General features: G+C 38.9%; 1 protein-coding gene across 5 annotated transcripts in view; it reads right to left on the reverse strand.

The window, feature by feature from the left end:
* Window positions 1-16190, reverse strand: part of TASP1 (taspase 1) — a 245179-nt gene that overhangs the window by 51759 nt on the left and 177230 nt on the right. For all 5 annotated transcript variants that reach the window (XR_004421841.1, XM_033095350.1, XM_033095348.1 and 2 more), the window contains one exon: window positions 901-1011. Coding sequence is in view for 4 of the 5 variants with exons in the window: in XM_033095350.1 (XP_032951241.1) it covers window positions 901-1011 (111 nt within the window). In the remaining variant the exon portion in view is untranslated. The remainder of the gene's footprint in view (window positions 1-900; window positions 1012-16190) is intronic.

The following is a 16190-nucleotide window of genomic DNA, read 5'->3' on the forward strand; positions in this document are numbered from 1 at the left end:
AACGGGGCTTCTGGGGTTGCAGTAAAGTTCTATTTTTTATCTGGGTACTGGTTACATGGGTGGGTTCAGTTTGTAATAATTCATCAAGCACTTGCAGTCATGATGTGTGTACTTTTCTGAGTGTATGTCACTTCAGTTAAAAAGTCAATTAAAAAAATATTAACATAGGGCTCCCTGCTAGTTTATGTGGCACCTTTATGTAGATTTTTTAAAATGCCCCCTCTGGATGAATGATTTAGGAAAAGGCACTCCACGGGCAGAGGTAGCCGCACAAGTTTGGGCCTTAGCAAATGGAGGGTGGGCTGGGTTTTATCCCCACCGATGTGCTTAGCTAGACATAAAATCACACATCTGGATGGACATCTGCAAATCTGCAAAAACACAGCATTATGAGAAGAGTATGGCAGACATCCTTATTCTACAGATGTGGAAGTGGCACTGAACAGTAAGACTGATGCATGAGGGCGTCATAGCTAATAAGCGCTGGAGACGGGACAGACTTCTAGGTCAGTAGCTCTTCACATGGTTCTGGTTCCTTTCGGGGAGGAGGAACAGGGAGAAGCTTTCTAGGTTACTATGTACATTGTTATGCGTCATCTCAAATGTTTTGTAGAATAAGGCAGGGTATAATTACAAAGTCCAATGTTCTTAATATCGGGCTTTAGTGAAGATCCTAGGTTCTAAGCCTGTTTGAAAAATATGCTCTAAGAATATACTCAGAAGTAAACATCCATCTTTTAGATGTTTACCTATGCAAAAAGATCAGTAGAACAGAGAAGGTTAGATATCAACAGAGCATCCTGGCCCTCCCATAGCTTATTGACTTAAGGATATAAATCTTTCCAAGTCTTGGAAAAATGAAAGAGAAAGACACACACATAACATATATGTCCAGCTTACCTAGAAGTGTCTGCTTATTTTGAGAGGAGTCAGGCTCTGCAGAACATCTGCAAGATCGGAGAACAATCACTCCTCCAAGCACGCCGTCTTCATTGGCCAGGAAAGGTGAACCTAGGCAGAAATGACTAGTGGTCATTTTTTCAGTTCGTTTTACTTTTTTCATTTTCAATTTTCATTTGGTTACCAGAACAAAAATGTGGTATGAATAATATCTTGAACGATGCCCATTTCCTGACAATCACCATTGTTCGTACCTTGTATAGGCTTGATTGCAAAGGCAGGCTGATGCCTGAACAGGGGTAATTTGGCAAAGACAGTGCCAGATGCTGCCAAGACTGGAGTGGGGGGGGGCGCAGTGTGCATTACTGTGTTCAGAATGGAATTGGAAACACTACCAGATTAAAGGACCAAACACAAATACAGGAAAAAATGCTCAGCAACTCTCTTTGATCAGCTCTTAAGGATCACTTACCAGGCTCTCCCTGCTGTCAGGGGCATGCCACCAAAAGCTTTGATTTACTACCTTAAATTCAATTTTAAACAATAAGCCACAAACTTCATTACAAACATTTAAAAATGCTCCTGATGGTTTACACAAATAAGGGTGAAACTGTATTTCTATTATGAGAGTCTGGTGGTTAGAAACGACTGGGCCTCTTTGAGATCTCACACACTGAGCCAATGTGAGCATTTCAAGAACACTGCATGTTAAAACCCCTCATTTTTCCTCCCCAAAGACATCTTCTTCAAACATCTGGCGTAGCAAGGGAGCACATGAAGAACAAATGCAAAATTAACCCAAGCACTATCAAAGAAAGTAGCAAAAATAAAAACCAACCAAATTGGATTTGGGGGTAGTTTCTGGTTAAACTTAGATTAAGCACATGCACTTATCGCCACTCCTTCCTCAAATCCCAGTAAGCAGAGGGGAAAGGAAGAAAAAAGGCATGACCCAATAAGGACAGAGAAAAGATAGACAAAAAAACGAAAAACAAAAAAAACCGTGACCTTTTAGAAAATGGAAAGAAAACAGACAAGTAGCTGCTCACCTAGCAGAACTGTGAAAGCTGAAACCTAAGCTTCCATGGGGTGCGGAGAAGGGAAGGTTGGTTGGAGTGGGGGGACAACTATAAGAAACCACCCAGTGTTGTCATCAAACCCAAAGGATCAGAATTGGAGGCTTCATGTTCTTCTGAAGGCAGGGTTGCAGGATGGAGCTGGAATGAAGGTGGTTAGTGAGAGTCTAAAAGGCTAGTCTAGACTAGGATGCTTGTCTATGACCTGTCTGGTCCACAGCCTGTTTTTGTACGGTCTGAAAGCTAAGAATGTTTATTTTACATTTTAAAGGATTATTTAAAAAGAAAAAAAAAAAGGGAAGGGGAGAAGGAGAAGAATATGTTATAGAGACCATGATATAGCCCGCAAAGTCTAAAATACTTATCTCTGGACATTTATGGAAAAAGTTTGCCAACTCCTGATCTGGAGTCCAAGATTCCTGCCTAGATAGAAGTCACTCCTCCCTAACCCTAAGAAACCAGGATACTTACTCTCTAGAGAGGCTGAACCAGTGGAACTTGAGACTTGGGGGCATCAGGCTCACACTAAGCCTGGATGGAAGCTCCATACTAAAAACAGGGGTTGAAGTGGAAGCCTTTTATACTAAACAGTGAGACAACAAGCTCCCTTCACCCACAGGTTCCCAGGATGTAAGAAGTCAAGTACATATCCTTCAAGCAAGAGACTGGATAATTCCTTTCCAGTCACCCAAACAATGTAAGAATAAAGACACACTTGAGAGACCCTAAAAAAAAAAATTTGTCCTTGCTTTATGGTAAGGGCTTCCAAATGACAAGTGTGACTTACACACAGAAGATTTTCAACTCAGCTTTTTGGTACTTAACTGTTAAATAAATAGTACAGACAACTTAGGATCACTGGTTGTTTCAGTTAGGCATCTAGGAAAGACAGAGATGAAAATAAGTAAAAAAGTAACACAGGAAAAACTTAGGCAAATGCATTGAGCAGAAGAAAAGTTTAAAAAAAAAAATTTAAAAAGACAGAGATGGAAAATGGGGGAAAAAAAACTTAAGAAGTCAGAAGGATAGGCCAGAAGATCCAATATCTGAATAGGAATTTCAAAAAGAGAGGATAAAAGAAATGAAATGTCAATGAAATAATTCAAAAAATTCCAAGAATTGAAGGATGGGTGCTCAGACTGAAGAGTCTCGTCAACCTCCCAGCATAACTCATGGAAAGAAAGAGTGCCAGGAAGATATACCTGGGGTGCCAAAAAAAAGTATACACATTTTAAGAGATAGTATCTATGTATTACTTTTCAAAGTCGAATTGAATTCTATAGCAATGTGTAGTATGATATTCGCTCAAAAGATGGCGTTAATCAAATGAATGCTAGCATCACCATGCGACAGGCAGGACAAAGAAAATGACGGAAACGCAGTTGTTGTTCAAGGAGCGCAAGACCATTTTGAAGTGGTATTGAAATTTGAGAACATTCTCCTGACTTAACACCCCTTGACTTTTACCTATGGGAGACCTTAAAGAATGCGGTGTACCGTAGAAAACCGTCTACGTTGGTGGCACTTCAGGAAAAATTGAAACGGAATGTGCAGTGATACCAGTGGACACTTTGGTCCACGTTGCTCAAGCAGTAGTTCACCATAATCAGAAGTGTCTAGACGTTGATGGTAACCACTTTGAGCATCTCTTATAATTGCAGAAGTCAAATGTGACTTGTATTCATCTTTTGTTATTGACATATATCAAGTATTACAATTTTAATACAATTTTCCTTTGTTACAATGTGTATACATGTTTTTGGCACCCTCTTTATAACTGTGAAATATCAAAATACAGAGGAAAGACAGAAAGGTATAAGGACTTCCAGATGGGAAAAGCAAGGGAATCATAAGGACATCAGATTTCTCAACACAATACCAGGAACTAGAAGATTAAGAGTTACTGTCTTCAAAATGCTGAGGGAAAATTATTTCCAACCTAGAATCTTATACTCAACCAAAATGTCGATTAAATGAGAAAATAGAACAAAGCTTTACGATGACTCAAAGAATTTACCTCCCGTGCACTCTTTCTCGGAAAGCTGTAGGATGAATATACCTTGGCAAAATGAAAAAGTAAGGCAAATAATGAGAAAGAAAATAAGGTCTGGGAACAGGTGATTCAAACCAAAAGAAGACTAGGGCTTCCCGCATGACACACGGCTACACAGCAGGCTTCAAGAGCCAACAGTCCAAACTTGAGCAGGAAGCTAGAAGAGGCCAGAAAGGTATTTCCAAGGGATAAAAACTTTAACTTACAGAACACATGTTGGATTTGAAATTATTGAGAGGAAATGTTTCAGATTTTGAGGGATGTTTGAGAATAAGAGTGATTGGTACCCACCCCCTAAAAAAAAAAAAAACCCAAATCTGAAAAATAACACTAACTGCAGAAAATAGGAATTTGTACAAGTAAGAAAATAGAATCACAATACACTGTGTAACTCTGATGCCATGAGAGGAAAAGAGGCTCCTTAGGGTTGGAAGAATAAGTGAACTAAATTGCCACCTTCCCTGGTGTGAAGATGAAAATATCTAAATTTGATATGTAAATAATATCTAAAACTGAAAACTAAAGAAATAGTATAAGCACGTTATGTTGAAATATATAAGTTCTAGAAGAAATAGCTAGGAGAATCAAAGTAGTAGCTTCAGGAGAAACAATACTGGGGTGGCGGAGGGGCTACTCATTTTCATTACAACCCTAGAGATATTGTTAGTCTTTTTCATAAATGTAATGCTTTGCAAAGAAAAACAACACAAAATTAAACTGTGGAACTAGAGCAACTTTTTTAATCCTCAGACTCTTAGAGAAGGGGGAAAGGAGACAAGGGATTCAGTCATTGAGAAACACCCCTGCATCAGGCCTTGGTTCCATGCTTTCGCATTCTGCAGTTTAATTCTCGCAACTGCTCTGCCATGAGGTATTTTATTATCATTTTATAGATGAAGAACCTGAGGTTCAAAGAAGTTCCATGAGTTGCCACAGTTAAGCGGTGAACGTGGCTTCCTCCCACATCTCCCTGAGCCCCGGGTCTTTGCTTCCTTTGTAGCAATGCTGTCAATGAATGGGACACTGGATGAGGTCACATTCCAGTTACCCACTGGATACCCCACCCCTCCCGCCTTCAAACTCAGCAGCTCTAGAACGGTTCCTTTCCCCACCAAATCCGGGAACTTCTGGATTCCTTATAGCTCATCCAAGTTCAGGTTTCTCTACTTTTTCCCTTTTCAATGACTCAACACTTCAAACCATGTCAAATCTTGTCATTCTCAAAAGCTAATTCCAAGACTTAATTATGGTGATAACGAATTTGGGATGCGCTAGGAAAAAAAAAAAAAAGCTAGTGTGACTGAATCATAGGGTGTGAGACAGAAAGCTGAGAAATTGGTAAGAACCTGGTAAGGTAAAGCAAGGGATTTAGAATCCATTGCAAACAAAATTGGAAGCCAGTGGGGGAATTTTTAAGCAAGGAGTGACATCTGATTTTCTTTTCTTTTCTTTTTTTTTTTTGGGGGGGGGGGGGTAACAGCTTTGTTGAGACATAATTCATATATCATATAATTCACCCATTTGAATTGTAAAAAACAAAAATCCTGTCATTCTCCCTAGGACTGTGCACTTACACCTGCCCTTTCATTTCCACTGACAAGACTCTCAAGTGTACTCTCAACGTGCTGACAACACTGCAGTGAGCTCCAATCTGGCTTCCCTGCTCTAGTCATTCAAATCTCTAAATTAAGTAATTCAATAAATATGACCCCTGTGCCAGGACTCTTCTAGGTATGGGCAATACAGCAGTGAACAAAATGAAGTCCCTGCTCACATCTAGTTGAGCAGGTTGAGGGACAAGCAATAAACTCACAAGTCAATAAAGAAACCTATCCAGACAATAGTTAAGTGCTGTGAAGAAAATGAGTCCTGGTAAATGATGGAGGGGGAGACTGGGGCAGGGACTGCTTTACATCAAGGGTCAGGGAAGGCATCTTTTGGTAAGGAGCTAACCACGTACAGATCTGGGGAAAGAACATTCCAGGCAGATGAACCAAGCAAATGCAGAGACTGAGGAGGGAAGAAGCTTGGGTGTTCAGGAAATACAAAGGAGGCTAGAGTGGTGAGAGCCAAGTGAGGAGGGGGCGGGGGGAAGAAAGGGCAGGCCATGAGTTCGGAGAGAGGCAGGGCCAGGTCATGTAGGGTTACACAAGGCTTGTGGGTACCCCAAGTGGTTTGGATTTTACTCCAAGTGTGAAGAAAAGATGAGGCAAGGCTTTAACCAGGACATGGATAGTTTTTATTTGCACTTGTAATTGAGATTATCATGCTAAGCAAAATAAGTCAGACAGAAAAAGTAGAAAACCATATGATTTCACTGATATGTGGTATATAAAACTGAAAGCAACGAAAGAACAAGACAAACAAATGAAGGAACAAAAACTTATAGACACAGACAATAGTTTAGGGGTTACCAGAGGGTAAGGGGGGCTCTAGAAGAGGGTAAACGAGGTCTAATATACGATGATGGAAAGAGAACTGATTCTGGGTGATGCACACACATTGTGAGATATAGATAATGTATTGCAGAATTGCGTACCTGAAATCTATGTAACTTTGCTAACAATTGTCACTTCATCTTTACAGATGAAGAAATTTAAAGAAATCGAAAGGACAACCACTATAACTTTAATTTATAAAGTTATAAATCACTATAAACTTTAATTAAAAAAATATGTACCCAAGTTATGATTACATCATTAAACCATTCAAGAACCATCAATGGCTAACAAATGCCCACAGAATGATGTCCAAACTCTTTATTCTGGCCCAGCCCTCCTCCCCGTTCCCAGCCTTATTTCCCTATTTATTTTTACACAGCATATGCTCCAGCCAAGTTGGACTTCCTGCATCCCATTTCCCAGATTTCCCTCAGATCCATGGCTATGAACTTCTTTTTACCCCATGAAATGAATCTGTTCTTCAGCTCCGATGTGTTTATACAGACCCAAGCTCTGTGGCTCAAGGGTATCTGATTCAAACCCTCTTAGTGACTAACAAAGTGCGTTCATTTATTCACCACCTTCCACATCCCCAACCTCCTCAACACACACACCAACACACACACACACATGCGCATACGCACACACACACGCACACTGCTGCCATGTGTGGCGTGTGGCATTTGAGGATGGTAAGACAGTACATGAGTGGTCTGAAAGGGGATGGGTCCCCAGGGCACTATCGAAGCTTATTATCAGGCCTCCTCATCCTTGGTATGAATTCATTCAATAACTTACTGAAACAATAATGAGAGATATCTAAAGATTCCAAATTTTTCATGTAAAATATTCCGATTTCATATTTTCACCGTCTGATGTAAAAAAAAAATAATACTGACTCAGACAGGAGACTTTTTTTTGAGTTTCAGGGTACTTAATGTGTTCTTTAAGCAAGACATATTTAAAAAACAACCTTCAGTTTCATCAATTATAAATCATCAATATTAAAAGACATCTTTCTGAGTTGTTATGAGGATTGATTATATATATATGAATTTAGTACCCTCTAAGGTGCTATTTAAACATTTGATGGGAGAAAGACACTTTTGGCATTTTGCTGGTTCGGAAAGATTATTACGTTGAACAAAATCTATTAATGTACCCACCTGGTTAAACTTCTACAACAGCTGGCACCAGTGCTCAACTGACATTCAGCAATTGGGTGGTGGTGGTGATAGGGTATCAATTTCCCAAATTAAAATGTTAAACATCTTTGTATAAAAAGAAACACTATTGTTCTTCCCAGTAAGAAAAGAAAAATTAACATGGAGTGACATGCTGGGTACTGAACTGAAACTAGATAGTTTCTATATCCATACAGAAAATTGGTGGCAAAAACTAATAAACTAAGACTATCCAAAGTTCTATTACTATATATGCAAGTAGTTGCATAACATAAGTAAAGAAGATTAATAAATAATAAAAATTACCAGAGGGTAAGGGGGGTGGGGGGTGGGAGATGAGGGTAAGGGGGATCAAATGTATGGTGATGGAAGGAGAACTGACTCTGAGTGGTGAACACACAATGGGATTTATAGATGATGTAATATAGAATTGTACACCTGAAATCTATATGATTTTACTAACAATTGTCACCCCAATAAATTAAAAATAAATAAATAAATAATAAAATAAAAGGTTAAAAAGAAAAAAAATAATAATAAAAATTAAGCTTCATTTACCCTGATAAAATGTCTCAAATGGATTCTTTAAATACCCAAGTCTGTAACTATTATGGAATGAAATTATAATTACAGATGGTAAGAGACACATTCACTGTGACCAAATGTATATAATCCGGACATTCATTTAGATTGTAAAACCAGTCTAAACAAATGAGACAACTACTTAACTGTATTTGTGCCATAATCTTTACAGATAAAAGAAATTTAAAGAAATCGAAAGGACAATCACTATAAGTATTATAATAGAGAAGTCAATGGGAATATTAATCCATACTTTTGATCCCCAATTAGAATGATTTTAAGTAAAAATGATGACTGCTATCTCATAAAATCCAAGAGAAAAAAAATTCAAACTTTTGGAAGGGCAAGGATGTGACTGGTTTCGGAAACGAGTGAAAATAGCTTTCTCTCTTCGGATGGTAATGCCCATCAATAGCTTCAGAACTGTATACCTGACAATTTAAGCCACCAGAGAGACTTCCTCTCTTTATCAGTTTTAACATTCAGGGGCCATCAGTCAGACTCAGGAAGAAAGGGAAACCTGAATAGCCTGGCTTTGGTCAGGAGTTAAGCCTAAATCAATCAACTGTGACCAAGGGGCCATAAGGTGGGGGTCACAGACGGACAGACAAATCCACAGATGTCCACAAAACACAAGTGGATGGAACAATGGGCTACAGAGCCAGGAAATCAGGGTCCCAGATTTGGTGCAGTCTACTTGAACTTAGACAATCCACTTGAGCTCTGTGAACTTTGCTTTCTTTTCTCATTTGAAAAATTAGGAGACTGGACTAATAATCTCTGATGTCTCTACCCATTCTAACAGTACAGTCCTAGCAGTACTGTCAGTTTTGGAGATTCATGTCTACGCATAAGCACCAACCAGCCAATACCTGATGCCAGCAAGCCAATACTTTAGAGCACCTTTTGCAAAATCTGATACAATGCTTCCTCTTCAACATGTGAGAACTCATCAAGAGAGTGATTCTGTAGCCAGAAAGCAGCTGCTAGTGTTCCATCTTCCCATTACATTTAACAAAGAATCTCTGTCTTTTAAATACTTTTCTGTCGATTTCTTTCTTCTTTAGAATCTCTATATGCCAAATCACTTGAATGCCATTTTCTCTTGGAAGAATTACACACATATTGAGAAAAAGCAATATACTAATACCCACAGAGAGAGAAGGTTGGGCGGTCAGAAGAGCAAGAAAATGAAGGATTGGGGAATAATGAATGTTCACTACCGCAAACACGTCCCTCTGACTCCAAAAGAATAATAAAGATTATAAATATTCTTTAAACACAGAAGCAGGATAACAGTTTATACTTCCTGAAAGTCCAAGGACCTTTTCTCTAAAGATGCACTTAAGTTTGTTTACATATCTTTCATGGATATGAAGTATAAGCAGAATGATATGAAGACCACATAACATAATGAAAGGAGCCAATCACTAAGTTAGCTCATTAATAAAGTGCCACTACATTCTGCCTTTGAAGAGAAATGTACAGACTGCTGTCATCATCCTATTAGACGTATACTAAATTAACTGTAATCTATCATTTCCTGCTCCCAGAAAAATCCCAATGAAATAATTATTACTACATTGATTTGGTAGATGAGAAACCAAAGGAAGGGAAGAAAGAAGCCAAGGCACAGGGAGGTAAATGACAGGACTATAGAAACACAAAGAGAAAGTGCGGAGCAGAAAACAAAACCACTGACTCAGATCTTCTCACTAAAACCCGAGAACAACACCAGCTCCTCAAAACCTACCTCTATGACAGCTCAGTATCATCATTATGTGCAGTTTTCTGGTGAAAAACATAGTTTTAAAGACTCTAACTCTTTAAAAAGGAGAGTTGAGTGTGGCTGATAACATTTTTGAAGTCCTTTATCAACCAAAATTTGAAAGACAAGAGAAGTTAACTTGATTCAGAACAGAAAATTCCCTTCCATTCCATCAAACTATAATTAGAACCTAAAACATATCAGAGAGACATTCAGTCTTCGGAAAAATGTACTGAGTCTACCATAAAGATTAAGAATAGAAACCAAACTGAGGATTCTATGAAGGCCTCTGCTTCTTGGTTTTACCAATTATAGAATATATTCACCTGATACTGTTCTAGAAATGACAGGAGACACTTTAAAATAAAGTTTGGCACAAGATCTCTGTCCTCAAGGAACAATTCAGCTGAGGATTAAAACAAAAAACAAAACAAAAAAACAAAAAAAACACTTCAAAAATCATAAAGCAATTCAGAAAGAATCAGCAAGTTTCTTCTGAATATTCCAGCCCAGGAATATTCTGTCTGCAAGGGGGAGGGATCCAGGATTCCACAAATTCACCCTTAAGCGACAAAGACAGGACGAGAAATGTGAATCCCTGACAGAGGAAGCAAATGAGAATGGCCTCCAGAGACATGAAGACTCTCTGGAGGGGAAGTCAAAAGGGCGCGGTTTTCCAGCCCTGGTCCTAGCACTTTCCATGTTAACTTTAACAAGTAAGAAGAGGATTCTCGGCCCTCAGACTCTACTGAGTCTCCCCAGCCTTATTGGGGAGGTGGAAAACACGTTTCCCCTACAGTTACAACTGCCAGAACTGCCATTTTCAGGAGTGCAACAGGCACAAGAGGGCAACATGGTGATAGTGGCAGAAAAAGGTTCCAGACCAGGCAAACTGTCCTCAGGTGGGGTAAGATGGGGTAGTGTAGATTCATACTTGCTTATTAACACTAGATTAGAAGCCATGCATTTGAGGACAATATTCATTCAACAAATATTTCATATTTTCTGAATAATCACTTTAATATATTTAAAAATCAACTCTGTGTTGAGTACTGTTTGGGGACCAGGGTGTGCAATTATTAAAGCAAAACGTGCATCCCCAAGTGCTATGGTCTGAATGCATGTGTCCCCCTCCAAATTCATATGTTGAAAATCTGACGCGCAGCGTGATGGTATTAGGAGGTAGGGCCTTTGGGAGGTGATTAGGTCATGAGAGCAGAGCCCTCGTGAGTGAGATTAGTGCCCTCATAACAAAAGAACAAGACAAACAAATGAGAAACAAAAACTCATAGACACAGACAATAGTTTAGTGGTTACCAGAGGGTAAGGGGGGTGGCGGGTGGGAGATGAGGGCAAGGGGGATCAAATCTATGGTGATGGAAGGAGAACTGACTCTGGGTGGTGAGCACACAATGGGATTTATAGATGGTGTAATACAGAATTGTACACCTGAAATCCATGTAACTTTACTAACAATTGTCACCCCAATAAATTAAATAAATAAATAATTATCATTATTAAGGGGGGAAAAAAAGGCCCAAGAAAGCTCCCTTTTCCTTTTCTCTGCCATGTGAGGTTACAATGAGAAGTCTGCAACAGAAGAGGGCTCTCACCTGACCACACTGGCACCCTCATCTTAAACTTCCCGACTCCAGAACTGTGAGAAATACATTTCTGTTGTTTACCAGCCACCCAGTCTGTGGTATTATATTTTGTTAAAGCAGCCCAAATGGACAAAGACACCAAGTCATGTATGACAATAAGCAGATACACTCAGCGCTAGAAAGGGAAATCAAGCAAGCATAAAGGAGACACAGTGGAATGGTGGGTATGGAGGGAAATAGTATTTTAATCAGAGATAGACAGCTTCTCTGACGAAGGTGACATTTAGAGAGAAAAATCCAAGGAAATGAGAGAACAGCAATACAGGCATTGGGGTTTTGGAGAAACAAAGTTTCCAGCATAGTAAAGAAATATATTCCCGTATATAATCATACCTAACAACCAGAAATGGTATTCCTCATTTTACATCAAGAAAAGGAAGGGTTAGGGAGGGCAGCCGGGTGCCTCAGCTGGTCTGAGCACGAGCTCTGAACAACAGGGTTGCCGGTTTGATTCCCACATGGGCCAGTGGGCTGCGCGCTCCACGACTAGATTGAAGACAACAAGCTGTCGCTGAGCTTCCGGAGAGGCGGCCGGATGGCTCACTTGGTTGGAGCGCGAGCTCTCGGCAGCAAGGTTGCCAGTTCGATTCCCACATGCTGCGCCCTCCTGCAACTAAAGATTGAAAACGGCGACTGGACTTGGAGCTGGGCTGCGCCCTCCAAAACTAGAGTGAAGGACACCGACTTGGAGCTGATGGGCCCTAGAGAGGCACTCTATTCCCCAGTAAAATTTATAGAAAAAGAAAAAAGAAAAAAGAAAAGGAAGGGCAAGTACTCAGCTGATTTGTTAATGGCTGGTGTCCCTACTGGGTTGGTAACTCCCCTGACCATCCTCTGACAAAAGGTATATTCACTACTGTTCTTTTTAAAAATGTACTATGGAAACCACACATGCAGGTTTTAAATACTCAAAAAGAACAAAAATAATATACAATGAAAGTATCTGTCTTACTCCAGTCCCATTCTATAGAAGTGAATATCATCAAGACTTCTGTGTATATTCTTTCTGAAATAATCCATACTTAAACGCACATCCTTTTATAATTTTTCACTCAGTTGGACCATGTTATACAAATGATTCCAGCCTTTTAAATTCAATAATATGACTTGGAGAGCCTTCCATTTCAGCACACACAAATTTAGCTCATTCTTTTTAACCATGAGCATACTCTTGGACATACATGCCATCATATCTTTAACTAGTAATGGGCATTCAGACTGCTTCTAGTTTTGGTTTTTGCAATTGTAAGTAATACTATGGTCAACATCTGGATACATTTTATCTTTCATACACATATGAATATATCTACAGTATGTATTTCTAAATGTATAGTTGATGAATCAATCAGCATGCTCATTTAAATTATTTGCTACAGATTCCCAAACTGTCTTCTAAAAAGATTTACACCCACGAGAAATAGTCGTGTTTGACAGTGCCCATTTTCCCATAACCTTACCAAAATGGGGTATTACCGAACGTGTTGATTATTACTAATCTGATATATGAAAAATGGTATCACACTGTTGTCTTGATTTATATTTTTTTAATTATGAGTAAAGTTAAATATCTATATGCTGACGAGCTATTTGTATTTCTTTATCTGCGAGTTGCCTTGATAGTTGTGGCATACAAAACTGGTTGCCTACCCATTATTCATTCTCCCTTCCTTCCTTCCAAATAAACCTGTATTTTGTTTATGGCAGACATGTGCCCAGCTTCCCAAATTCCTTTGCAGTTGGAAGGCCAAGTGGCAGAGTTTCTAGCAGAGCTTGTTAAAGGACAAACTTGACTAACATGCTTCTTATTGGCTGCTGCTGGTTGCCTCAGATGTAGTACCTGGCGGTGGAACAGCCATCTTGTGGCTATGAAGCATAAAGCCACCCACTAAAAGATTGACAAACAGAAGGACAGGCTAGACGCCTGACACTGTGGCGCCACTGTGCCAGCTTTGGACTGCTTTCAGGCTTCTTATATGAGAAAAGAAAAGCCCTCATTTTGTTAAGGCTCTATAGCTGGGTTTCTGTCACATCAATCAAACATAACCCCAAAATGAAAACTTCCGTTATCCATTTCTCTACTGGATTCTGGGTTTTTTGGTTACTAATTTGCTAAACTCTTTACAGACTAAGTCAGTAAGTCCTTAGTCATATGTGTTGCAAATATTTTTCCCTGTTTGTCATATATTTTTTGATTTTGTTCATATCTTTTTTTTCGTAATAGGTAAGTTTTTAATGCTTATGTGGTCAAATTTATTAGTCAGGGTTTGCCTTTATGGTTTCTGTGGTGGAAGTTTTACTGGAAAGGCCTTCTGTAATCCAAAATTATGAAAGTAAGTTGTTCATGTTTTCTGTTAGTACTTTTATAATTTCAGATTTTACACTTAAAACTTCAGTCCGTCAGGATTTAACTCTGGTGTAAGGACTACAGTGGAGACCCTGCTTTATTATTTGTTTTCCTAAATGGTCAGCAAATTGCTTAACATAAATCTGTTGGAAAATTCATCTCTTACCCACTGGTTAGAAATGCATCTTCTATCCCCATTATGTATTTCCTTTTATACCTAGATTATCCTGTTCCATTGATGAAACTATTCCCACTAATACGAAATGGCTTTAACTATTATAGCTTTACAGTATATTTTATCTAATTGGGCCAATGTCCTCTCATTATTCATTATTTTCACAATATTCTTTGTTAGTTTCATGTGATATTTCCATATGGTCTTAAAAATTGGCTTCATTTGTATTTTTGCCTCCCACTCTCACTGGAATTTTCATAAAAATATAATTTAATAAAATCAATTGTGATTCTGCTTAAAAGTCAGACTGTCCTGATTTTTTCCCAGGAAAGCCTAAAGATGAAGTCAGTTATACAGTGGTACCTCAGTTTTTTAATGTAATCCATGAGTTCTGAAACGTTCAAAACCAGCCGACAGGTAGGCCTCAGGATCTTGCACTCAGCAGAAGCCATGTGACATGTTCGACTTCTGAGTTGTGTTCGAAAACCGAAGCATTTACTTCCGGGTTTACAGCGTTCATAAATCAAAATGTTCGTCAATGGACACGTTCGAAAACCGAGATACTACTGTATTCTTCACACCTCTAAATGCTGGGGCCATGTGGATTTTTAGACAAGGAAATGTGACATGGTACCCTTAAAATTTGCAAGCACACCTAGGTACAGTTGAAAAGAATCAAATAAGTATCTTTATAGAATGTCTTCTAAAATGTAAACTTAATATGAAAAACAATAATTGTGTTTCTTTGTGGTCAGTTCTTATGCTTGGAATCTATCTTATCTGATTCACTCCATGATCATCTGATTCATTATCAATAATATTTCTAAGTCAAGAGAAGCATTCTCAGGAACCTTCAGCCTACTCCCACAAAACAGGACAAAAACAAAACAAAGCCAAAAACCCTCAGTTTTAAGAGGGTTTGGATGGCAAGTTGTCTGTGAGTGAGGTCACAACACTCTGGATTAGTACATTTTCAGGTCAACTAATCAATCATAAGTATACAAAAGTGTTTGAAACATAAAAAAAATTCTGGGTGAATAAAGTTATTGCTCATTGAATCCTACATTCCATTTGTGCTCAATAGTTTATGGTACTTACAATACAGTCCAAGGCATCAGTGTTTATGAGCAGTGTCACTTGCTTCAGGGCAGTGCTGGTATTTTTTCTCAACTTGATAAACAAAGTCAAAGTGATCAAATAATGCAGGCGAGCGAGCACCTGACAGTGCACTGTCTTCACCGATCACTGCACAAAGACCCTCCGAGGACATCACCGGACCTTAAGGAACATTATCAACTCATCTGTTGCTGCTCATTGTTTTCAGCTGCTCATTGCTGCTAATGAGTTTTTGTTCTCTGAGTTGTTTCCTCACATATGCCATTTTGCTCTATGAACAAACTTTTTTCTCTTTTACTCTGTAAGGTCAGAGCCTGCTCATGGACTGTGCAGAAGCACATGTCACTGAGGATTTCAATCATGCTTTTAATTGAAACTTAGAGTCAGTGTAATGTAGCAACTACTTTGCTTTCAAGTAAATAAATAAATCTCTTATTGTGGCAAAACAGCGTCACATACTCTCTATCTAGAAAGCCTAATAAAATGGTATGCTGGTGTGATATATAAAGAAATTTATATTTTGGTCCTAATCCACAGTTCCTGGCACACAGGGCCTAAAGCCCTTGTAATTTCCTAAGCGAGCTACAGAGGCTTCTTTTGTTATATTTAGTTTTGTTCCCAGTTCCTAAAATAGCTCCAAAGTAATAAAAGTAAAATGGGTGTCTTTTATTATTCATAACAAGTCCCTTTCAACTACAACTAAGTTTATGTAAATGAGGTGACTTTTGGAAAGCCCCACTTAACCTAAGGATGGGAGCATATTGCCAAGAAAATCGGCCATGTGAGTAAGAACTTGCAGCCCCCCACCTTAGACCTCAGCGCAGGGAGAGGGATTAGAGGTTTAATTAATCACCAATGGCCAATGATTTAGTCAATCATGCCTATGT

Source organism: Rhinolophus ferrumequinum, chromosome 23, assembly GCF_004115265.2.
Source record: "Rhinolophus ferrumequinum isolate MPI-CBG mRhiFer1 chromosome 23, mRhiFer1_v1.p, whole genome shotgun sequence".
Classification (NCBI taxonomy): domain Eukaryota; kingdom Metazoa; phylum Chordata; class Mammalia; order Chiroptera; family Rhinolophidae; genus Rhinolophus; species Rhinolophus ferrumequinum.